The sequence below is a fragment of the Podarcis gaigeae genome (assembly GCF_964106915.1).
Source record: "Podarcis gaigeae genome assembly, chromosome: 2".
Taxonomy (NCBI): Eukaryota; Metazoa; Chordata; class Lepidosauria; order Squamata; family Lacertidae; genus Podarcis; species Podarcis gaigeae.
The window spans coordinates 1,067,919-1,093,654 of record NC_139679.1 but is presented as its reverse complement, the minus strand read 5'-3'; the positions used below and the strand labels follow the sequence as shown (position 1 = coordinate 1,093,654).

General features: G+C 43.9%; 2 protein-coding genes across 4 annotated transcripts in view; one reads left to right on the top strand and one right to left on the bottom strand.

Moving 5' to 3' along the window:
* LOC310840067 (uncharacterized protein) overlaps nt 1–25,736 on the bottom strand; it is a 437,006-nt gene that overhangs the window by 283,157 nt on the left and 128,113 nt on the right. The gene's annotated exons all lie outside the window — the stretch shown is intronic.
* LOC310840063 (LIM/homeobox protein LMX-1.2-like) overlaps nt 1–25,736 on the top strand; it is an 86,547-nt gene that overhangs the window by 2,311 nt on the left and 58,500 nt on the right. For both annotated transcript variants that reach the window (XM_083729239.1, XM_083729238.1), the window contains exons 2-3: nt 7,715–7,801; nt 15,742–15,928. In XM_083729239.1, coding sequence (XP_083585365.1) covers nt 7,744–7,801; nt 15,742–15,928 — 245 coding nt within the window. In that variant the 5' untranslated portion in view covers nt 7,715–7,743. The remainder of the gene's footprint in view (nt 1–7,714; nt 7,802–15,741; nt 15,929–25,736) is intronic.

Below are 25,736 nucleotides of genomic sequence, written 5' to 3'. Positions count from 1 at the left end.
GGACCCTAGTAAAAGTTATGTACCATGCAAAATACATAATGCTATACCTTTATGACACACCTTCTAGAGTGCTGGTAAAAACAAAATCAGAGCACGATCCAGCCAAATTTATGCCTGCTCCTAAGCATACTTGCCTCGGAGTAAGTCCCAGAGAACTCGGCGGTGCTTTTTTCGGCTTATGCACAGCCAGCTGCACGACCCGGAGGCATTTTAAAAATCTAAAAAATCTCCTTGAAATAACTGAGAATGGCCTGGCTATTATGATTTCATATTTGAAGAAGCATAGGCGGGTTCACATATATCACCTATTGTTCACACAGCGTCCGCGTCAACATGCAAAAAGAAGGGTTATCCTGCAGCGAGAAGCCTATGCTCCGCGCGCATAAAAATTGGGTAGCTTCAATATGTGGATAAAAGTTTGCCACGATTTCCTAGTATTCTATAGGGAATGTTATGTCTCAAGCCCCATCGATAGTCTCTGGAAGATCCAGTGATCAAAAAGGAATTTATTTTCAAGAGACATCTCAATTCTAAACACATCGTTTTACTTGTAAGTAAACTCTAGTCGAGTGTGATTTTTTAAAAGCCACCCACTCTTTCCGGCCTCCACCCCTCCCTTGATAAACTTGTAGGCAGATTCCAGAACAATACATTGTGCGAGTCTGCTCTGGGGAGAACAATTCTGAAGACCTGCGCGGCGATCTGATACGTACTTACCTGCGAGTAAACCCCGAACCCAATGGGATTTACATCTGGTAAAACATGCAAATGCTTATCCTGTTAACCGTTTTGTTGTGTGATCTGAGTTCTGGAAGTCTTAAAGTCATCAGGCGGCTATTGAGATAAATGGAATTTACTTGCAACTAGATGTAAATGATCGGCTCGTTAGACTTATTAAAACTTAATAACCTCGGTGTTAGACGCAATTGAAATCCATCGGCCTTGTGCGAAATATATTTCGCATCCGGATGTGTAGCAGCTTAAAACAGTGCCGCCACTGATGCACAGCTGTCAACTGATGCACAGCTGTCAACTTTTTTAAGGGAAATTCCCTTATTCCGAATAGGATTCCTCGCAAAAAAAGGGAAAAGTTGATAGCTATGCATTGATGCCTTTTGACTCCGCTGGGTTTTAAAATATACAATGGTTTTAGAGTGCATTGGTCAATTAATTTTGGCAAGCCGCTAGGAAAGTCGACAGGTCAAGGTTTTGAATGTGATTTTTGAATGGAAAGCGGTATATAAATTTAATAAACTGTTATTATTGTTTTTCTTATTATTAATTTATTTGCTTGTTCTTGTATTTTGCATGAAGTTTTAATTTATTGTAATTATCTTTTGCTTGCTGTTGTGCTCTATATAAATGTATGGTGATGTAAAGTGTAAAATGTAAAGTGAAATTTAGTCATTCTACTTATTTGTATCTTACAAGAAACTCAAGGTTCTCCTCCTCCATTTTATCCTCGCGCGATCACATCAATCCTGTGAGATAGTTTAGGCGGAGAGATTGAGACTGTCCCAAAGTCACCCGGTGAGCTCGATGGCCCAATGGAGATTTGAACCCAGATCACACACCCCCGCACCCGCTTCAATGCACCAGACTAACCACTGCACTAAGCTATTTTATTCTTGCTTCCTCCACCTCTGGAGCCTTTGCTGAAAGGCGATTTTATAAATGTGAAAAATATGTATATATACAAAGGGAGGGAACTCTGTATTTTCCTTTAAGTTCATTGTGGGCACGGACAGTTTGAAAACAACAACGTGCTTTATGTAGCGTAGACAGACCCACAAATGTATTAGTCTTTTAAGGTGCCACTTTAAGCATTATATTTTTCACAGCATGTCTTAAGTTAAGGTTGTCGAATCCAAACTGTTACTTTAAAAAAATTAACGAGAACCGTCAGCCCTTTTGAGCAAATACATAAAAATGTTGAAATGCCGCATCTCAAAATAATAACCTACAAAGTGTAACCCGCGTCGAAGCACAGAAGTAACTTTTAAAACCCAAAACAAACATCGGATTCAAAAAGTTGGTGCTTAACACAACGTATAAAGCGGGCTGGATAACTAATACAAAATGAAAAGGAACCTAGCGGCAATTTCCCCCTATTCATGACAGAAAATGCCCATCTAATTGAAATGTACGACGCAACCTGTCTAGTGTCAACGTCTACTCAGAAGTAAGACCCACTGACTTCAGGAGAAGTTACTGTACTTTTAAAGTAAGCGTATATATATAAATATGACTTCAGCCTCCGAAAAACTGGAAAGGAGGCGAGAGAGGAAACAGAGCAAAGCTTCTCGTTTTCCTAAAGACTCACAAACGCAACAATTAATGCCAAAGATCTCGCATCGCTTCCCTTTGGCCGAAGCGCCTGTTAGCGCAAAAAGCCTTGGAACAGAATCCACTCTCTTCTCCAGCCGTCCTTTTGGGGGCCGAATAGAGCACAGAGTTGTTCCAATTATTGTTGGTTGGGTTTGATGGGAGGGTGGACTTTACCAAGCCCCTTTCCAAATAAAATACCTTTTTAAAAAAGGCGGACCAAATAGAGAGGGGGAAATTAAATTGCGCCCCAAAGTCGAGCACTGATGAGACCCGGGTAGCAGCGCCTCGGCCGCCGCCAGTCTCGGAATTCGACTCCTCGCCGCCGCGGAGGAGAGACGCTCGTGGAAAGGCGGCTTCTCGCCCGGAGCGAGACTCTCTCCCGCTTGGTCCGGGCAGGCGCCGGGCCATCGCGGCGAGTCGGCGGAATGCAAGAGCCTTCCTTGGCCGTCCCCCTCGCCTCCCCTCCCGCCTCCCCTTCTAGCTTCCTCCCTCTCAAAATGAAAAAAGGAGTCAAGATCCGGACAGGGGGGCGGGGGCAGCAGGGGGGCCCACAGGTCGAAGCGGCCGGCGAGCGCCCTAGATCACAACCCAGGTACCTGCCTGGGACACCCGCCCCGTTCTCTGTGTCCCAATCCGTTTTCCAACTCCTCCTCTGCATGTTCCTGTCTCTGCATGAGACACCTTGGTCCCCACAGCTCTCGCTTCTTCCTGTCCAAAGCCGAGGAGCAAAGCAGGATGCCCTCCCAGGTACTGAATGACAGGTAGAAGTAGCTGGTCAACAGAATCTGATGATATATTTACTGAGAAGTAAACCCGCAGAGGATTATAGTCTAAGGGCACAATCCTAACCAGGCCTATTTAATAAAAAAAGACGGGAAAGGGTTTTGTTTTGTTTTGTTTTAACTTGGGCTGCAAATGGACCTTTTGTTCTTGTCTCCATGCAGTAGAATCAAAGTCGGGATGGAGAAACTGTGGCTGGCCAGATGTTTCTGGACTCCAGCACCCATCATGGCTGACCTTTGGTCCTGCTGGTGCAACAGCGTCTAAAGGGTCACAGGCTCCTGACCCCTCAGCTATAGGCTCCCATCTTGGCTGCTGCAATTAAGGCATTCCCTACTTCTAGCGTCTCTCTAAATTGGGGTGTTAAGAGTTACTAGTTGCACTCCTGAACTTCACTCCCATTGGCCCCTGCCAATGATACTGCTTAATTGCGGAAGTGATTTCTAGGGACTAGGCAGCGAGCAGGAATGACAATGGCAAAATCTGGAGCCCCCCACCCTGCCATGTTTCCCATGCCCTGCTCTTAGTCTTAGAGCAGGAATTTGCAGTTTGAGTGCTGGGATTAACTACTCCTGAGAGTAATGAGAATTAAGAACATCAGTGAGGAATAAGCTAATCAAATTAGGAGAAACTCTTGTAAGCAGCTCCACTCACAGAGAAGGCTGCCCCACGGTATCTCTGTGTGATTTACTGTTCAGGCCAGTCTCCTTCCAGTTAGGCTCTGCTGTCCTTTCCCTGCATCAGGTGTGACACAGGAACTTCCAGTCATTCCCAGCACAGAGACCCAGGGGGTGTCCCTCATTTCTCAGAAGCTAGAGAACCTGATCTAGGGAAAGGAACCCCCCCCCCCTTTGGAAGGTTTGCCCTATGCCCAGATCAGATGGTTGTGCTCTTATTTCCCCAGTCATCTATCCACATAGGCACAGCCTGGCACTCACAACGTAGTGCATCTCCTGCTTCTAATGGAGACACCAGCAATCCTCACCTACAACTCCAGCCTGACTGGGCAACTTCTCCTATAGCCTGATGGCTCCCCTTGGCTTACTTTCATTTGTCATAGACGAAAGCAGTTTTGTCTTAGAGGCTTTGGTGTGGCCATGGGTGTCCAGACCTTAACCCTTTCAGATAGAATCCACTTTGAATGCCTTAAAACACTGGGCATGTGCAGAGTGTCACCTTCCCCTTACTGCTGATGGCTGACTAAATTCAGCTCCTTCACACGTGGGGTTAGGGGACTGACTTTCAGGCAGCTGAAATCCCAGCAGCATTCCACTTTTAGAATAGCTTCATATTGTTATGTGCCACCCCAATTATCATTTATTAATTTCTAGGGTTTAGCGCCCCCCCCACACCTATAACAATATTTTCATTTTGGCAGCCCTTATGCTTGTGCCATTCGCTGTGGCTGACATTTTGAAGAGGCTGTAATGTTAGGAAGGGAAGAACAAGAGCATGGATAAAGAAGATATTGTATAACGCTAAATTCATTTGTTAGGTCTCTTTTACTTCCTTGGTTTTACCTCAGAAAGCCTGATTTATGCCCTTATCTCTTACCTCCCAGATTGTCATTTGCTTTTGCACCCCACTCTCAGTAATTCCCAAGGCCATTATAATAATTAGGGTTCCCAACTTTTCAACTAGCTCCTGTAGCTGTGTTTTTAATAGCAGCTCAGTCTGTGGAAATGAGCAGGTAATATGTTTCTCTTTGCTCTGAAAAACCTCTCCAGCTAGTTCCTGCTGATCAAGCTGCTGTTGGCACACCTAAAAAGGTTGTCTGAAAAGTTGACAAATAATCTAATTATAACCTAATTATAATAATCTAATTATAATTATAACAAATAATCTAATTATAAATTATAATTTATTGTACCAGACACACACTTTAGGCTAGGAGAAAGTAGCTTGCTTGGTAAAGAAAGGTAAAGGGACTATTAGGTCCAGTTGTGACCGACTCTGGGGTTGCGGTGCTCATCTCGCTTTATTGGCCAAGGGAGCCGGCATACAGCTTCCGGGTCATGTGGCCAGCATGACTAAGCCACTTCTGGCAAACCAGAGCAATGCACGGAAACGCCGTTTACCTTCCTGCCTATTTATCTACTTGCACTTTGATGTGCTTTCGAACTGCTAGGTGGGCAGGAGCAGGGACTGAGCAATGGGAACTCAACGCGTCGCAGGGATTTGAACCGCTGACCTTCTGATTGGCAAGTCCTAGGCTCTGTGGTTTAACCCACAGCGCCACCCAAGTCCCTAGCTTGCTTAAGGCCATCTATTAAAGAAGGAAATTTTTCTGAGTTTGTGCAGAATGCCTTTCTCTTCCTAATGAAGAATCACAGTTAGCATTCACACATCTGGCATGAGCAGGAACCATTTCTAGGTTTGAACCCACAACACGTATTTAAGAAGCTAAAGACAGATATCAGGTCCCACAAGTCATGTAACTAGTCACAGGGAAGTTACAAGGACTATTGAGGTATTTTTATTTGTTTGTATATTTCTGACCTTTCTATATTCCCCATCAACTAAGTCCTGTGGGTGGTTTACAAAATATTAAAAATAAGTTTTAAAAATACAGACTAAAAATAAACAATAAACCAATATCTCTATATTGCCAGCATAAAACTAACACAAGCAGAATATAAACCAATACAGTGGTACCTCGGGTTACATACACTTCAGGTTACATATGCTTCAGGTTACAGACTCCACTAACCCAGAAATAGTACCTCGGGTTAAGAACTTTGCTTCAGGATGAGAACAGAAATCGTGCAGTGGCGGCAGCAGGAAGCCCCATTAGCTAAAGTGGTGCTTCAGGTTAAGAACAGTTTCAGGTTAAGAACGGACCTCCAGAATGAATTAAGTTCTTAACCTGAGGTACCACTGTATAAAACTAGTCTAAAAGCCAGCAAGGGGAAAAATACTAACTGGCATATTAAAAGGCACGAGTGGGGGGCGGGGGAAGACCATAACAGAGGCACCAGGTGAGCCTTTCTGGGGAAGGCATTCTATAACTGGGGCACCGCTATGCAGTGGTACATCTGGAGCTGGACCTCTGGGCTGAAATCCAGAGCCCACAGTCCAGAGGGTGGCAAATGGCAGGGGGAGCGGCAGCAAACAGGCACGAAACCAGCATCCAAGCTGTCATGAGCATACCATGGCCCAGTGAGGCTGATTTGGGGGGCCATAGCATCTTTTTTTCTTTTCTTTTTTGTAAGCCAGAGATGGGGGGGGCCTGGCCAGGTATGTACATGGTTACATATATTTTTTAGTTTTCCCCCCTTAAGGATATCATTTTCTATAATAAAATGATGTATAGAGGTAAAGGTACCCCTGACCATTAGGTTCAGTTGTAGACGACTCTGGGGTTGCTGCGCTCATCTCGCTTTACTGGCCGAGGGAGCTGACATACAGCTTCTGGGTCATGTGGCTAGCATGACTAAGCCGCTTCTGGCGAACCAGAGCAGCACACAGAAACGCCATTTACCTTCCCACCAGAGCAGTACCTATTTATCTACTTGCACTTGACGTGCTTTGAAACTCCTAGGTGGGCAGGAGCTGGGACCAAACAACGGGCGCTCACCCCGTCATAGGGATTTGAACCGCCGACCTTCTGATCAGCAAGCCCTAGACTCTGTGGTTTAGACCACAGTGCCACCCGTGTCCCTAAAATGATGTATATTCCCAAGTAAATATGCATAACTCTAATTTATTCCTTTAGTCTAAAAGATGGTGCTGTTAAGTGAGTTTAAAATGGGAAACTGCATAAGCTCAGAGAGAATTCATTTTTCATCAGGGTTGGCAAACCATTGGGGAGGGGGTCTAATCATACCAGGAATATAGGAGCAGTTACAAAGCATGGGGTAACTGGGGGAAGAGAAAACAATAAATGTTAATTATGTACTGAAATAATACAAAGGAGGACCCCAGAAGTCCACGAAACCTAGCATCTAAAACCATCAATTTGTGCATCAGGGCCACCACCCCAAAGGCCCTGTCCCCATGCCCACACACCACCAGGGAGGGGAACCTCAAGGAGGGCCTCTGGTGAAAGTCTTGAGTATGTATATGCAAGAGATAATCCTTCAGGTAACTTGTTTAGGGCTTCGTTTAAACATTGGAGGGCTCAGAAAAGAACTGGAAGACAATGTAGATGATGAAGCCCAGGTGTGATCATATCTACCAACAGATGGAGTCGGGTGGGGGGGCATAGCTGGTCTGCTCTTGTGCTTTTAAGGTGCAGAAGTCAGCAGGTGATGCTTTTCAGAGGTGATTAATACTACCTACCTACAGTTGGCAACCCTAGAGTGAGATGGCATACATGGGGAGCTGTAAACACTCTTGTGTGTCATCAGAGGCACAGATGTCCCACTGCCAGAAAAAATTAAAAATAGCAGCCCCACTCCCAAATCCAGAACAGTATCCAAGAAAATACACTGAGACTACCTAACCCTTTTTGGAGTTACTTTGTTGGCAAGCACTTGAGAAGGCAGAAGTTGGATTCCCAATTCTCCTTCATCCTGCTTGAGTCCAGCTGCTGCCTGCCAGCCTCCTTTGCCCTTATCTCTCTCTCTTTTTTATGACTAACTAAGTCTCTCCTCCTCCATGGCAGTTCCATCCTATGCTTGCCAGACCTGGAGGATGAAGACGGAAGAGGCTCCATCTTGTCTCCAGCAGGCCACGCCCGTCCTGGGCTATGGTGAGTTTCTGATCTAGGGAAGCGTGTGTGCAGCTCCACAGGTGGGGGGCAAATGCCCCACAATCCAGTGGTCTTGGCTGAATGTCTGCAGTGATACTCAGGCTCCAAGTAAGTGCTAGACGGGCCCTAGTATAGCATCAGCTTCAGAAAATCTTTCTTGGTTCTCTAGACTCTGGTTAAGGGAACAACAACAACCCAGACTAGGATGCCCTTTGCTAATCTAGAAGCAAACCTGCTACTTAATGTGAATTAAAGCTCACTGATGCAAAATGCAGAAAGGTTATTTTTGAAAAGCAACATCAGGACAGTGAACTTGAGTATATGTAGCATTCTCCTTAGATGTACAGTATTATGCTGACTGTTTTGTGCAAACACACACACACACATTGTTTTAACGCACTTTTGAATTGTTTTCATGAAATTATTTTTCATTGCCTTGAGGAATATAGCACCTTATATATAGAGAATCTACTATTATAATTAATACTCAGCAAACACATGACCACAGTAGAAATACAATGCCTATAACAAATTCAAAAAAAGGAATGTCAAGAAATGAAATGTGTAACCTTAATGACGCTTTTAGACCCATAAGGACAATAAAATACCAGTGGTGAATGTAATTATGTTTATAATTTATAACAACACAGGCTGTTTATCACTGACATCCTGATATAACCTGCTCATTAACGTCTAAGTTTACATAAGCCAGGATTTTTTAAAGGCAATAGATGGGTTTTCTTATTTCAAATGGCGTAGTCCTACACAGTTTCCTAAGTTTCTGCTGGCACAACCAACAAGTTTCAATGTTTTTCTCAATAATCATGATGGCTAAAAGTATTCTGAGGATGAGAAAACATCAGCATTCTGAAAACCATAGCTTGACTTTTGGAGCACTTCTAATTCCTTTGGAAAACAAAAGTGGTGCATTTACATTGATTTGTAGTTGTTTAGTTGTTTAGTCATGTCCAACTTTTCGTGACCCCATGGACCAGAGCACGCCAGGCCCTCCTGTCTTCCACTGCCTCCCGCAGTTTGGTCAAACTCATGCTGGTAGCTTCAAGAACACTGTCCAACCATCTCGTCCTCTGTCGTCCCCTTCTCCTTGTGCCCTCCATCTTTCCCAACATCAGGGTCTTTCCCAGGGAGTCTTCTCTTCTCTCTTTTTTTAAAAAAATAATATTTATTACTTTTCCAACAATTTAGACACTACAAAACAAAATAGACAATTCATTCTTCATTCATTTATTTCAACGACCTCCTCACACCTCCCTTTTTGTATTCCACTTCTGTCAATTGTTTCAGCAATTCCTTTCCATCTTCCTCTGTTTTCTATCCTATAATTATCTTAACATATTCTAACCTTATTTTTTCTTTTAATACTCTAATAATCTATTTATACTTAATTCCTTATAACATTTCTACTAAAGCCATATAACTTCATTCCCACATTTTTCTAACATTCATTAATTTTACAATATTTCTGTAAATAGTCTTTAAACTTTTTCCAATCTTCTTCCACCGACTCTTCTCCCTGGTCTCGGATTCTGCCAGTCATTTCTGCCAGTTCCATATAGTCCATCAACTTCATCTGCCATTCTTCCCGGGTGGGTAAATCTTGTTTCTTCCAATACTTTGCTATAAGTATTCTTGCTGCTGTTGTTGCATACATAAAAAGAGTTCTATCCTTCTTTGGCACCAATTGGCCGACCATGCCCAGGAGAAAGGCCTCTGGTTTCTTCAGGAAGGTATATTTGAATACCTTTTTCATTTTGTAATAAATCATCTCCCAGAATGTCTTAATCCTTGGGCATGTCCACTAAAGGTGAAAGAATGTACCTTCAGTCTCGTTACATTTCCAACATTTATTTTCAGGCAAATGGTAAATTTTTGCAAGCTTGACTGGTGTCATGTACCACCTATAAATCATTTTCATTAAATTTTCTCTTAGGGCATTACATGCCGTGAATTTCATACCTGTGGTCCATAACTGTTCCCAGTCAGCCATCATTATGTTATGTCCAACGTCTTCTGCCCATTTAATCATAGCTGATTTCACCATTTCATCCTGAGTGTTCCATTTCAACAGCAAGTTATACATTCTTGACCAATTCTTAATTTTTGAATCTAACAATTCTATTTCCAATTTTGATTTTTCCACCTGGAAGCCAACTTTTTTGTCCAAATTGTATGCCTTCATTATTTGGTAATAATGGAGCCAATCTCGCACTTTGCTTTTCAATTTTTCAAAACTCTGCAGTTTTATTCTGTCTCCATCTTGTTCCAGAATTTCCCAATATTTCAGCCATTTGGCCTCCATATTGAGTTTTTTCTGTGCCTTCGCTTCCATTGGTGTCAACCATCTTGGGGTTTTCTTTTCTAACAAATCCTTATATCTTATCCAAACATTAAACAGTGCTTTTCTAACAATATTTTTGAACGCTTTAAGTGCTTTTACTTTAACGTACCACAGATATGCATGCCAGCCAAATGCATTATTGAAGCCTTCTAAATCCAATACACCAGTGTTTTCAAGAAGCAGCCATTCTCTCAGCCAGCAAAAAGCAGCTGATTCATAATAAAGTTTAAGGTCTGGCAGGGCAAATCCACCTCTTTCTTTAGCATCAGTTAGTATCTTAAATTTTATTCTGGGCTTCTTACCCTGCCAAACAAATCTAGAAATATCTTTCTGCCACTTCTTGAAACAATCCATCTTGTCCAAAATTTGCAATGTTTGAAACAAAAACAACATCTTTGGCAACACATTCATTTTTATTACAGCAATTCAGCCTAGCAATGATAACTTCAAATTTCTCCATATTTCTAAATCCTTTTTCACTTCGATCCAGCATTTTTCATAATTATCCTTAAATAAATTCACATTTTTGGCAGTCATGTTAACCCCTAAATATTTCACTTTCTTAACCAGTTAGTCCTGTCTCCTCCTGAAACTTCTCTCTCTCATTCATGAGGGAGTCTTCTCTTCTCATGAGGTGGCCAAAGTATTGGAGCCTCAGCTTCAGGATCTGTCCTTCCAGTGAGCACTCAGGGCTGATTTCCTTCAGAATGGATAGGTTTGATCTTCTTGCAGAACATGGGACTCTCAAGAGTCTCTTCCAGCACCATAATTCAAAAGCATCAATTATTCGGTGATCAGCCTTCTTTATGGTCCAGCTCTCACTTCCATACATCACTAATGGGAAAACCATAGCTTTAACTATACGGACCTTTGTCAGCAAGGTGATGTCTCTGCTTTTTAAGATGCTGTCTAGGTTTGTCATTGCTTTTCTCCCAAGAAGCAGGCTATCGCCATCTGCACTGATCATGGAACCCAAAAAAGTAAAATATCTCACTCCCCTTCTATTTGCCAGGAGGTGATGGGACCAGTGGCCATGATCTTAGTTTTTTTGATGTTGAACTGCAGACCATATTTTGCGCTCTCCTCTTTCACCCTCATTAAGAGGTTCTTTAATTCCTCCTCATTTTCTGCCATCAAGGTTGTGTTATCTGCATATCTGAGGTTGTTGATATTTCTTCCTGCAATCTTAATGATGAATTCTGCATAAAAGTTACCTAAATAAGCAGGGAGACAATATACAGCCTTGTCGTACTCCTTCCCCAATTTACATTGATATCAATTTAGACTGATATCTTGTGCTAAATAAGAAGGATCTCCTAGCACCTCTCCTGCCAGATACTGCTTCTGTTCTATATTGGATAACAAGGTCTTTTATAATGTTGAGGAGTTGTGGGGAAAATGCAATTCATGCATCCTTTATTACCCCCATTCTTAACAGTACAGGAACGCTGACCTTTCCACTCTCATGTGCAAAATATACAGCAGGGCAACTACCCCCATGCAGCCTATGCATCTTTACTCTGAAGTGGGGCTTACTCCTGAGTAAGTGTGCACAGGACTCCAGCTCATATTGCAAGCTTGGCTTGCCTATGATGAAGCCTGGGGGGGAAATATATCCCTCTCAGTAACTTTCATACAAACAAACTGAAGCAAATAATGCACGGGAGTACAGAGACCTTTGAAATGGCATCTCTGGGACAATTATGCCAGAGAGTTTCCACTAAAGCAGCAAACCTCGGCATTTTGCCGTTAAATAAACTGGAATAATGCTGCATAAGAGAGGGTTGTTTTCTTGAGCTCAAACCAGCTCCATTTCTTTATGACTTTTAATTTCAGTATGATTATAGGCATGTGCATGCGGAAGATGTGGGTGTAAAGGCAATGAGAAGAATGAGAACAAAAGTCCTTGCTCCCAGATATTACATTGGCCCCCTACCTGCCCTGATTGTGTGTGTGTGTGTTCAGCATGCCAATCCAAGGAAGAGAGATCTGCTGCAAGTGCTGCCCAAGTGAGCCTGCAAGGAATTGTAAAGGCCCTTTTAGTATAACTGGTGGTGATACTTGGGTTGTGCTGGAATCCCAAGCTCTTGATTCCCTGCAACTTGAATTGTTTTATGAAATTGATGTGTGTGGAGAAATCAGAAGTCTAGAAATGGACACGGGGACTGATATAATGCAAAGGAAAACAGTGCTCCCCACACTTTTAAGAGTTGCATAGAAGAGGGAATTTTGAAAGGTGCTCCCACTCGCTGCAATAAGATTATCAAGAACAATCAAACCAGAAAAAAATTAAGCTGAACATTGCGATTCAGGACTTTGTCCTTTTGCTCCAAAAATTCATGGGATTATAACAGTCACCAATCTTTGGATAAATCTATCATATGTTCAGAACAACTTCTTTGTCATATTTTATGTATTCTGGTGCTATGTTAACCCTTAAACATCTTTCAAAATTTCAGCAAATCACACTATACTGAGTGTGGCCTTCTTAGAAAACATGCATGTCTCAGTGTTTAAGCAGACCAAAACTGCAACCCTACAATCACTTACCTGAGAGTAAGTCCCATTCAGCTCAATGGAGCTAATATCAGAGTAGACGTGTAGAATTACATTGTTAAGTTTGCTTTTCTAGATAAAATAACCATGAAGTTTTCATCTGAATTTGAAATCCCCTCTTTTTAACCTGGTAAGAGTTTTTTCAAGGCTTAATTTTTATTTTTTTAAAAAGATACATTTAAATTATAGCCTGGAAAAGAGGAAACTGAGAGTAGTTGTGATAGCCATCTTCAAATATCTTAAGGAGTGTGACATGGGTGACAGAATATGCTTGTTTTCTCCTGCTCTGGAGGGTAGGACTTGAACTAATGACTTCAAGCGACAAGAAAGGAGAGTAAACATTTGGAAAAACTTCCTGGCAGAAGGAGATGTTTGACCGAGGAATGGTCTCCCCTGAGAGGTTGTGGTCTCTCCTTCCTTGGAGGTTTTTAAGCAGAGGTTGGATGGCTACCTGCCATGAATGCTTTGAGATTCCGGCATTGCAGGGGGGTTGGACCAGATGACCCCCAGGGTCCCTTCCAACTCTGCAATTCTACGATTCTATGAAGGGAGGGAGCAGATCCTATGCTGTTGGTGTGTTCTGGTCCCTCCTCACTTCCTCCATAAACTACATCTTATCTCCACCCTAATAACCATCCAGCTAGATCATTGCAACTTTCTGTCCCTTGAAGACAGTCAGGATGCTGCAGCTAGTATCAAACGTGGCTCTGTGGGCCATGTGACACCAACCCTTAGGGAGTTGCCCTGGTTGTCTATATGCTATGGTTTTGATTTTGGTCTACAAAGCCTCATACAGCACAGGACCCAAACACTTGAAAGAGCATCTTTCCCAGTACATCCCGCCTTGAGCCTTGAAAATGAGCCAGGGAGGCTCTGCTAGTAGCGCTGGCAGCAGCATTGCCCAGCGGCTGATGACAAGGGACACAGACCTTCCCCACTGTGGTATCCAATTGTGGAACAAGAGACTAGGAATGTAAGGAGGCAGCCATTTCCATCCCGTCCTATGTTTACCACAATCAGCACTGCTTCTGTTCCACTGCAGTTCAGATTCCACTGAAATCTGTTATATGTCTTGCTATCCACTATGGCCAAAACTATCATGATTAATTACTCAATCAGTTTCAATACATTTCAGTGGAAAGGAAACATCTTGGAGGCTGTTTCCACTGTCAGTTTATTTTATTTTAATGTTATTTTTTTTGTGACGCTTTAAAGGTTTTTTTGGTAATTTTACTGTATCATTTTATATTATGTCATATACTGTGGTCTTCAGATGAACTGCAATTTAGAAGGGAATTAATGATAACAGTAACAACAGCAACTGTAGGTTAGGCAGAGTCTCTCTGGGGTTCCCGGCAGGCTTCTCTCCCAGCCCTCCTCCCAGCAGGTGCCACCTGTGTGCAAAGCCTTACTACAGAGCCATGGCTCCACTCCAGCACCGAGATGGCAGCACACAGCATCAATCGAGTGCGAACACATGCACTCACACATACAAGCAGGGAAGCCCAAAAGGAAAGGAAGTGCGCCAACAAGACCCAGCAACCTCCACACTGAAGATGATGACATGCACTTGGCAGCAGCTTAGACTCCCTCACTGCCTCAGCCCCAAGCCACGTCCAACACGCTGGAGAGGGTGTTTATGACCCACCTGCACTTACTTCCTTATCTGTTGCAGTCCATGCTAGGAAGTCTTTGAACGGCTGCCATAGATTGATGCACAGATAATCCTGATCAACTCAAGCAAGACATTTAAAAAGTTATCTCCTATTTGAAGTGAGGTATATCCTGCTTAAGCCAAAGTATCCGGGGTGGTAGAGAGGGCTGGAAATTGACTGAATGGATGAAGCAGGGTCAAAGATGCGCAGTAGTGACTCTTACACAAGCAAGAGCATTGTAAAGAATGGAGTGTGGGGAATCTGCAAGGAAATTCTCTGAGCTTCAAGAAGCAGGACATTTTTATTTATATTCTTGGGATTGGTTTTTTAAAAAGTTTTCTAAATTATGAAGGGATGTATGTTTTCAGGATAAGGGGAAACTTCTTAAAAATGATATTTGGGATTCAAAAAAATAATCAGATTGATTGCTAATATAAGTAAAATTTTATAAATAGTGGAATGAGCTATGAGGGCAATTGGTATTATACCCATTTTACAGAAAGAAGAACTGTAGATGAAAAACTTCCTTCATGTAGGACTATGGAATATTTCCCATTGTAATGACAGCAGTATAAAACACATATTATATGGATAAAATATTTTAAATGCTCTGTTACCTGTTGAGTGCTTTTGGGATGAGGCAGGTTAAAAAAATTAATCATTAACGGTCAAATATTGTTTGTTTGCTAAATTTATATTCCTTGCTTCCTCCCAAAGGTGGCAAACATGTAAATAACAGAATACAGTACAATTAAAATGTCTAAAAACAGTTTTAAACAATATTCTAAAAACAGATTAAACCTTTTAAAACAACACTTAAAAACTAAACAAAAACTGGGGTTTTTGTTTTTTAAAACCACCTACTCTCACAGCTAATAATTTAAGAGTTGCCAGGAACAGATCTTTCAGCCTCCAATTGCCTGGGTAAAAATGAATATTTCTAGATTTTTCCTAAGTTAATGATGAGGGAGTTGGACCACCGTTCCTATGAAGGTCACTCCACAGTTGGGTTACCACTATTGAGAAGTATTGAACGTTCGAATCAACGGAATGACTTCAAAGTCACAGAATCCAAGTATGAACCAAACTGCAACATATAAGCTCCAACTATAGGGGGGGGGGGGAGAGTACGATTATACAAGTTGCACCATTTGCATGCAGATTGTGGGTTCTTTTCAGCAATGAGTTCCTGGGACATGAACCACCCGAGTGTTCTGTTGCAAAAGCATCCCCAGGCAGGGTATCCCAGCAGGTCACGCCACAGACCCGCAGCACACCAGGCCTCCCTGTTTCTTTGTAAACTGATCTCATTGATGAGGAGGACCTTTGAGTTTTGCAATTCATTGTTGTTGTTGTTCCCTGCCATCAAGGCTCAGAGTCCAAAATGCGGGAGGTTTGTGCTGGCTGCAACACCCCGATCTCCGACCGCTTCCTCCTGAGGGTGAATGAGCGTTCGTGGCACGAAGGCTGCTTGAAGTGCGCCGCTTGCCTGCAGGCTCTCTCCGGCACTTGCTACTGTCGCAACCGGCAGCTGTATTGCAAGCATGACTATGAAAAGTAAGTGTCTGGCACCTTTTGATTTCTACCCCTGTGGCTTGGCAGAGCAGGCTGAGGTGGGGAATGGTCAAGGGAAAGATGGGCCCAAATAACTTTGTTACCTGGGCGGTCATTTCTGTAGTCACTAGTTAGTTAAATATCCACTGTCATAGTGGAACTGGGCAGGCATTGTCGTCCTATTGGCTGCCATGAACATTGCTGTGATGTCACAGAAGGTCAGAATAGTCCAGAGCTGGGCATCTAAGGGGGACGTGAAAGACCTCAGTGCTGGAATTCTAGAGCCAAGTAATATGTTTCATTGAACTGTTGGTGCAAATCAGTTTATTTATTGTGGAGAGCTTTTGTCAGCTATTTTATGGTGTGGTTAAAGTTTGTATCACATGTAGGCTCAGAGATGTAATCTTTTCTTATCCAGTGGCATGATCTTATTGCCATGTGATAGGTAAATTGACTGTGAACAGGTTGCTAAAATCCATTATGAGATCAGGATTAAAGAACAACTGTATTCAGCTGCAAAATAAACTTAAATTCTACAAACAGAAAATAAGTCATGCATGTTGAATATAATTGCTTTTTTAAAAAACCTTATTTTTGGATAATTTATTCTGCTGCCTTGAACATGGTTTTTAAGGAACAGTTTGGCACACTGGGGAATAATGTGCATGTGGATGGCAGGAGAGCAAGGAGACACCCCCAGGCTTCACTGCCTGCCCAGGAGAGCCAGAAACACCCCCTTTCATTAACAAAAATGAAAAGGATAAAGTAGCATGATTCCATGTCAGACACACAGTCTGTGTTTGCCAGTGGCGTAGCGTGGGGGGTGCAGGGGGAGCTGGCCGCACCGGGCGCAACATCGGGGGGGGGCGCTAATCTAGTGGAAGAGACTCGAGTGCTAAAATCCACGGGTTAGGGGGCGCAAATTACTTGCCTTGCCCCGGGTGCTGACAACCCACGCTACGCCACTGGTGTTTGCACAGCAAACCCCTGCATTCATTAAATGTACTGTATACAGGGTTGATGATAGCTAGCTAAGCGGTAGCACTGCATAGGTAGGGTGAATTATGATTGCCAGGACACAATGCTGGAAGATGAGTCAGCACCAGAGTGATGCTACTGCAACTCGGAGAAAGGCAGCAGCTGTGGTGCAACAGCTTAAGGTGCCCAGACTTCGGGTGGATCAATCAGCAATATTCATAGCAGGAATCCTGGGGGTTTTTGTTTTTCCTTTATGGGAGGGAAGGAAGGCAGAGCACAGCGGAGCACAAGGAGTCTATTATTATTATTATTATTATTATTATTATTATTATTATTATTATTATAAAAAGCTTTGTATATCGACTCTTCCCCTATATATATATATTTCTCTATCTGTGTGTGTTTTCTTTTGTAAATCTACCAAAGAATAAAATAAAATATAATTAGGATTAAGGGGTTGTTTCAGGACAGTGGAGGGTTATTGTATTTTTTATATTCTGTTGGGAGCCACCCAGAATGACTGGGGAAACCCAGCCAGATGGGTGGGGTATAAATAATAAATTATTATAATATGATGCTGCTGCTGCTGCTGCTGTGTGTGCTGTGTCCTGCTGGTGCCGCGGTGGTGGCCCTTGCCCTTCTTCTGATAGGAAACGCTCTGCAGGAGAAGACCCAAAAAAGGGGGGGTACAGAAGGGGCAGTTGGCAGGGAGTGAGCAATGCCCCTATTTTCATCTGAGGAATGCTGGAGGCTGTACACCTTGTACATTTGAAAAAGGGTGTGAATTTGAGAACAAGCAATACTTGTGCTTCGATATACAGTCATACCTCAGGTTGAAGTTGCTTCAGGTTGAGCGCTTTCGGGTTGTGCTCCGTGGAACGTGTTACTTCTGGGTTTCGTCGCTCACACATGCGTAGACAGTCGAAAAGATATCACGCGCATGTGCAGAAGTGGCAAAGCGCGACCCACGCACGCGCAGACATGGGTTGCATTCGCTTCAGGATGCGAATGGAGCTCCGGAACGGATCCCATTTGTATCAAGAGGTACCACTGTATGACATTTCCTCTCAAGAATTACCAGGCCCATAATTCCTTGTGCACAGGCAGCAGGGCAGGAGCAACAAAACACTGTAATAAACAGGACCATTGATCTCAGGTACAGAGGAAGCTAGTGCTACTGGGAGGATGTACAGGCCCAACATATATATGACTAAAACCCACCTCAAGGGGTCGTTGTGGGGACTGAATGAGGAAGGGGAGGACCCTTTGCCTTCCCTTCCTCTCCCTTTTTACATTGGCCTTCCCTTCTTCTCCCTTTTCTGGCCCCATTCTCACTATACATTTAACGCATATTCAATGCACATTTAAAGTACTTATTACCCCCCCCCCCAAAGCATTGTAGGAATTGTAGTTCACCCCCCACAGGGCTATTGCACCCTTAACAAACTACAGTTCCCAGGACTCTTGGGGAGAAGCTGTGTAGTTTAAATATGCATTGAATGTTATGGTGTGGACATGATCTCTTCTCCCCCCCCCCCCCGAGTTTAGATTGAGTGCTGTTTGGAGAAAGGACCTCTCGTTTTCTTCCCCCTTCACATTATCTGTAAAGTGCAATGAGCATTTACAATCATGAAAGATTATTGATATTTCTTTCCCCTATTCCCTGCAGGAAGACCTTTGCCAACCAGTTAATAAAACCAACCCGTTTTGCAAACGGCCTTGCAAAAACTCTGTTTTTATGGATTCCTAATGGAGGACTTTTAGATAGCAACTTCAAAAACTAGCAGGGAGCAGGGAGCTCCCCCTGCCCCGTTGCTTTTCCTTCAACACTTTAGCGCTGGGGGAAGCCTGTGCTGACTGCTCACGCTTAGCATGTTTTCGAATGATTAACCAGCCCTCCAGACCCATTACCTTCTGCTGCTGGGCCAAGTGTCAGGCCTGAGCATACAAGGCTGGAGGATTAGAGGGGGAGGATTCGATCTCCCAACAACACCAAGCTTTGATCGCAGCTGCAGAAATCAGAAAGCAACCAAACCAAACAAAGCCTCCTGGTCCACCGAGCTCCACACTCCTGTCCGTTACAGAGGAGTATCTCAGAGAGGGTACATACTTTGGGCTTTCTGCTTCAAGAGCTTCTCCAAAGCTTGCTCAGCAAGACCTGCCATGAACTCTCCCACCAAAACCAGAATTTTAGAACACAGGAAGTTGCCTTATACCGAGTCAGACCATCGTTCCATCTCCCTAGTTTACTGGCAACAAATCTCCAGCTCCAGCTGGAAATGTCTAGGGTTGAATCTGGGAGGTTTTGTGCACAACCCCGGGTCTCTGCCAATGAGCTTAGGCCCTTCCCTTATTCAGTTACGTTGCTCTGCAGCTGCACCCATGAGAACTGAATGGAACAGGAGAGTAATATTAAGCGTCAGCGGGCTGAAAGCATTTATCGACAGCTGCCCATCCAAGGATCCTAAACTCCTGTAGAAAATAAAGTTCCAACACTAAAGTGTTAAAAACAGACCAAATCAAGCAAATAGATACATAAAATCTAAATAAAATCAACAACAAACAATGATATTATCAGGGATGAATAAATAAGGATACCACAGAGAAAGAATTCTCCAGACATCTTCTGCAGACTGTGGTGGGGGAAGAGAAAGCTGGACCTTAAGGCAAGAGTGGGGGATTGGATCTGGCCAAAGGGGCAGATTCAGAAGAAGGCAACTTTGGCAAGGGGGCAGAACATTCCACCTGACAGTCACATGACATCCTCCAATGTCAGGTGACTGAAATGTCAAAAGAAGAATCGGGAGTGCACTTAGCTCCTGTGTTGCCCCTTGCAGTCCTAGCTTGAATTGAAGCCAGGGCCACAAAGCAGCTAGTCAGGAAGAATTGCAAGATTGTCTTCCTGAGTCCTCCTTTTCAGTGGGTTGTCTTTCACTGAGACACAGCTTTCAGAAGTGGTCCAGTGCACTTGGGAGAGGTGGGAGCTGCCGGGTGGGAGCAGCCGTTGCCAAAAGCAGCACAACAGCAAAAGGCACCAAATTAAAACACTGCTTCACTCCAGCCAAAGTGTCAGTGCCTGCCCGTCAATGGAATGAATAAATGGATTTTCCAATCATAGCCATTGGAGCCGGATATGCTAGTTAGGTTTAGGGGTGCCAGACTCATATGGGTTGAAAGGAACATATTAAATAAAGCAATGCATCCCAATGGCCGTTCTCTGCCATTTATTTTAATACATCCCTGGGCTGGAGAACCAAACTCCCTACCCAGCCAATACTTGTTCCTTTCTTCTTCACAGTAAAAGGCCTCTCCGTTGACAGATCTCTCATGCCCGTCCCTGCCATACCCAACACATGATGGAGGGGGAGGGTGCATAGCCTGTGCACACAGCAACAGATAATTCCATCTTCAGCACAAACAAATCGCATGGAGAGTTTCTTGATTAACTGCACATTTACAGGCCATGGTGGGAGAGGAGGCTCATGCGGATAGAGATGCAAGCAGCCATCGGAGAGAGCTGACCTCTTTACCTCTCTATTAAGCACATTGGAAGAATGTTAAGTAGTAGCTTGCATCAAGTGTGACAGGGATGCCGCGAAATGCACCGAGCACCCCTAGAAGGGCTGATAAACACTCACACATTGCTGTGCAACCCCTTTATGTTTGTTAGCTTTGTTTGAGGGTCTTTCCAGACTATTATTTTCATTATTTAACAGGAATATTTAACATTATTTAACAGGAAATTGGCAGCCCATCTTTGTCATTTCCCAGATGCAACCACGACCAGGGAGGGAGGGGGGAAACAGTGGAGTATCATTGAAACAAATCTGGGAATCCAGTTCTGCCGGGGGTCGGCAGCCACAGCTTCTCCTGCTGATTTATGCCATCCACACTTCTGTTGACAGCTCCTTTGGCTGCTGGGAGAAGGATGACTTCAGGGAAGCCTCACAAGCAGGAGGCAGGGGAGACAGACTAAAAGGAGATGGGGGCAAGACTAATCCAGAGAAGCTGTGGCAGTTTGGTTTCTCTCTTCGATCCATTGATTATGTACAAACTAAAGAGCAAATATTCGAGCTCCAGCAGGTCAACCCTCATGAATCCTCTGATCAAGGCTGGATGCCTCCTAGGTCTCCTTCCCCTTCTCTCTGCTATCATCCTATAAGGACTGGCTGGAGTATTCTGCAAACTACATGGGGTGGTTGGTACGTTGCTTAATGGGTCTGACAAGACCTCTTGAGCTGATAGGCAAAGTCTCTGGATTTCCATCTGGCAGCCCCAAACAGATAACTATCAGTCATAGAAAAAGGGCTACTCACCTGCTTCAGAGGAATGCCTCTTCCATCTTCTCCTGGTGTCCCAGGAACTCATCCAAAGCACAGCAAGTGTGGGAAATTCATCTCCTTTAGAGCGTAGAGCAGGGGTGAGGAACCTCTGGCCTGTAAGCCAATGGGAGGCAGTTTCCAAGCCTAGTCACCCTCTCGGGGGGATGTTTTGGAGGGGTGGGGCAGCTGTAGAAGGTGCACACTCTAGCTGAGCGCTATATGCAGGCTACCCAGGCAGATTGCCACCAGTTGACCTGAGAATGTCTCTGACCCTTTCAGCTGTGTTATGATGATGTCAGCACCTGTCCCCATGGCTACGGGTGATGCCACAAATGACACTTGGCCATATGGGCCCACAATTCAAGTACAGTGGTACCTCGGGTTACGTACGCTTCAGGTTACAGACTCCGCTAACCCAGAAATAGTGCTTCAGGTTAAGAACTTTGCTTCAGGAAGAGAACAGAAATCATGCTCTGGCAGCGCAGTGGCAACAGGAGGCCCCATTAGCTAAAGTGATGCTTCAGGTTAAGAACAGTTTCAGGTTAAGAACGGACCTCTGGAATGAATTAAGTACTTAACCCAAGGTACCACTGTATTTAATTAAGCCAGCCCTCCAACATTCTTTAGATGAAAATAGAGACATTTCTCTCCCCCCCCCCACAACTGACCCTCCTTGACCTCCCATTTTTTGTCAGTCCCCACCCCCACCCGCAAGCATTTTCACCACCACTTCACCAACAGGACACAGCCAACCTGAAAACCTCTTAATCCCAATTTTATTGGGATTGGACTCCAGCACTCACCTCCTCAGCCAGCCTGGCCAATGGTCAGGGATGTGGGAGTTGGAGTCCAACATGCCCATCCTGGGAAAAAGAGATGAGTGGGGTGTCACAGGGCTCTGTCCTGGGCCTGTTGTTGTTCAACGTGTTTAAAAATGGCTTGGATGAAGGAATTGAGGGGGTCCTCATTGCATTTGCAGATGACACCAAACTGGGAGGGGTAGCTATTGATTGATTGATTGATTGATTGATTGATTTAATGTGCCCTTCATCCAAGGATCATAGGGCAGTTTACAATATAAAAACACAAAAATACATAACATAGTTACAAAGAAAGACCCTCACTCCCCCGCCCCCAGTTTAAAAGGCCACGATTGTTTTATTAGCCAAAGGCCTGAGAGGAGGAACGTCTTTGCCTGGCATCTAAAGATGTGTAGCAAAGGAGCCATTCCACAAGTGGGGAGCCACAGCACTAAGACCTGCTCTCATCTTGCTGCCTTCTGGACCTCTCACGGAAGAGGCATACAAAGAACAGTCTCATATGGTCAGGTCATATGGGGAGATTCAGTCCTTGAGGTACTGTGGTCCTGACCTGTTTAAGGCTGAAGAAACCAGGGGGTGTCCCCCTCCTGCTGTAACCAGCTCCCCTCCCCCCCCCAGTCTCCCAGAACATGAAGAGGATGGAGCAAAGAGAGACAAGACAAAGGACCTGGGGGTGGGAGAGTTAGGGAACTGTGGGAAGGAGGAGACCTTCAGTCCTCACAATTACATCATTGGGGCAAGACCTACTGTGGAGAGTTACTAGGCTCAATGGGCCTGAGCTGTTTTCTTTCTTTGAATAAGGAGTTAACTTCGCTGGCACCTTGTGAGTCATTACTTACCTGGCCCTGGCACCTGCCTCTGACAGAACCTCTCTATTCTGCCTTCGTCAGACCACACCTGGAATATTGAGAAGCTGGAATGTGTGCAGAGGATCGAGGTCTGGAAACCAAGCCTTACGAAGAATGGTTGAGGGCGCTGAGTATGTTTAGCCTGGATAAGAGGAGACCGAGAGGAGATATGAGAGCCATCTGCCAATATCTAAAGGGCTATCATGTGGAGAATGGAGCAAGCTTGTTTTCTGTTGCTTCAGAGGGTAGAACCCAAACCAATGGATTCAAGCTACAAGAAAGGAGATTCCAACTAAACATCAGGAATAATTTTCTGATCATAAGAGTGGTTCAACAGTGGAATGGATTCCCTTGGGATGTGGTGGACTCTCCTTCATTGGAGGTGTTTAAGCAGCAGTTGGATGGTCATCTGTCATGGATACTTTAGTTGAGGTTCCTGCATTGCAGGGGGTTAGACTAGATGACCCTTGAGGTACCTTCCAACTCCACAATATTATGAACTTCTGGAAGGCCACAGGCTCCCTACCCCCTGCTCCACAGCCTGAGGTCCTCCTTTGGCAGCAGGCCCTGCTGGGAACGGAAATGTAGACATAGTACACATGAGACTTTGGGGAAGTTTTTGGGAAGACATCATGTAACATTATTCAGGAGAGCTTTCCGAGTCTTGGCAGTCTCCTTGAAAAGTTCCCCCTTAACGGTCCAAATCTTATCTCTTTCTTCTGAAGAGAGAGAAAGAGAGAACAACCTCCTCCCCAGCCACTGACGCAAAGCTTTGTCAGCAGAGCTGGACGGGAGTAATAAAAATACCAGCATTTGCCCATTTCCTAGTGATGCATTGCCAGAGGGAGAGAGAGAGAGAGAGAGAGAGAGAGAGAGAGAGAGAGAGAGACCTATAAGCAAGCAATGAACAGGGCTTGGGCTGCCTCCCTGTTTAAAGTAGCCTTTGCAGGAAAGGAGTTGGGAGTTGTAATGGGTCATAAATCGAACACAAGTCTGTGATGTTGATGAAAGAAAATGCAGGGGATGTTCTGGGGGTGTTTCATTCAAGCTCCAGACTGACTAGTGTCTTGGGCTGCACACTTTAAGAAAGATGTAGACAGATTGGGTGCGGAAGCAACAAAGGCGATAACAAGGTTTAGGCTGCTAAAGAGAGACTTTTGAAGGAACCTGGACCTGGATTTGCACATTAACTTTGTCTAGTATGGGATTGCCATTGCTGATCCCCCTAGGATTCATAGGTACCAGTAGTCTTTCCCAAGCTAATACGTGATTCTCTTGTCCCCTCCACTGATTCATACAACAACCTTAAAGAAATGTACTGCATTAAATTGAAGTTGGCTTTCCAGGAACGTTCAGATTATTGAACTGATATTTCTTAGTGGTACGGCAAGTGACTGTAATGTGGCTCATTGCATTCTTAACAAAAATTGTTAGGGAAAATGTCCAGTGAGGACATGGTTAAGGAAGCAAAGGCAGTGCTGTTTTCTGGGGGGACTCAAGGGTATGCTGTACCAGCACCTCCCCCTCAAAAAATATTACAAATGTGGCACTTACGGTAACAACTTCATGGTGAGTACTGGCACCTTTTTCCCCTCCAAGAAAAGCACCGGGCATAGATTATGTTACCATATTCAACCAAGCAAATTTGATGTGCCAAAATCTACAGCAAAAGCCAATTTGCCTTGAGCCTTCTCTGTTAGAAGGAGTTGTGTGAACTGGCCCTCAAACTGTGGGTTGTATCCTATACTTATGCAACAGACTTCTGCTTGTGCAACAGAATTTTCCCTTCTTCTCCTCCACCTATGAATGCTGCTCTTTGTTCGTATTAAAGGTTGTGTTCTCTTTAGTGCATTTTGCTGTTAAAGGTAAAGGTACTCCTGACCGTTAGGTCCAGTCGCGAATGACTCTGGGGTTGCGGCGTTTATCTCACTTTACTGACTGAGGGAGCCAGTGTTTGTCCACAGAGAGTTTTTCCAGGTCATGTCGCCAGCATGACTAAGCCACTTCTGGCGAACCAGAGCATCGCACAGAAATGCCATTTACCTTCCCACCAGAATGGTTCTTATTTATCTACTTGCACTTTGGTGTGCTTTCAAACTGCTAGGTTGGCAGTAATTTTGCTGTTAGGTCACCACATTTGGCTCACTTGTAGGTTTGGTTTTTGAAGACTTCCTCAGTTTCCCAGTGCAAATGTATTAGTGTGTGCCTGCAACAGTGTTAGGGGCAGTTTAAATGCTATAGTCCTTGCGCTTAAAGGTAGGTGAAGATATAGGATTGCAGCCTAAATGTACAATTACTTGCATTGCAAACATTCTACAATAATAGCATTCATTCACAGAAAACAGAAAGTGTTGCTGGGGCTTCAAAGGATTCTGACCGTGGCTGGTGAAGAGGGTCTCTGCCACTCTCACTTTGAGGAAATTGTTGGAATGAAAATTATGAGTGGCTGCTGGGGATGGGGAAGAAATTATATTCAGATCATGTTTAAAGGTGAACCTCCCTAATTCACACTTTCTGAAACAAAACAAGAACCACAACGCAACAGTCCTTAGAAATTCTCACTTCTCTGAATATTGCAATGCAGTTCTCAAGCAAAGTAATGGGAACAAAAATCCATAAGCTGAGGGAACGTGTGCATAGAAATGCAGAAATGCAAAAATTAATAAGCAGAAAGGCATTATGGGGGGAATTGCTTTGCAAAAATGTGCATTTTAGACAAAACTGCATAAAATTTGTTTATGAGGAGAAAGTTTTACAACTAGCAAAAATAAGAGACAAAAATATGAAATGTTTGTGGAAAAGTGGAGACCTATTTCATAGCCAAATGAAATCGCTCAGTGCT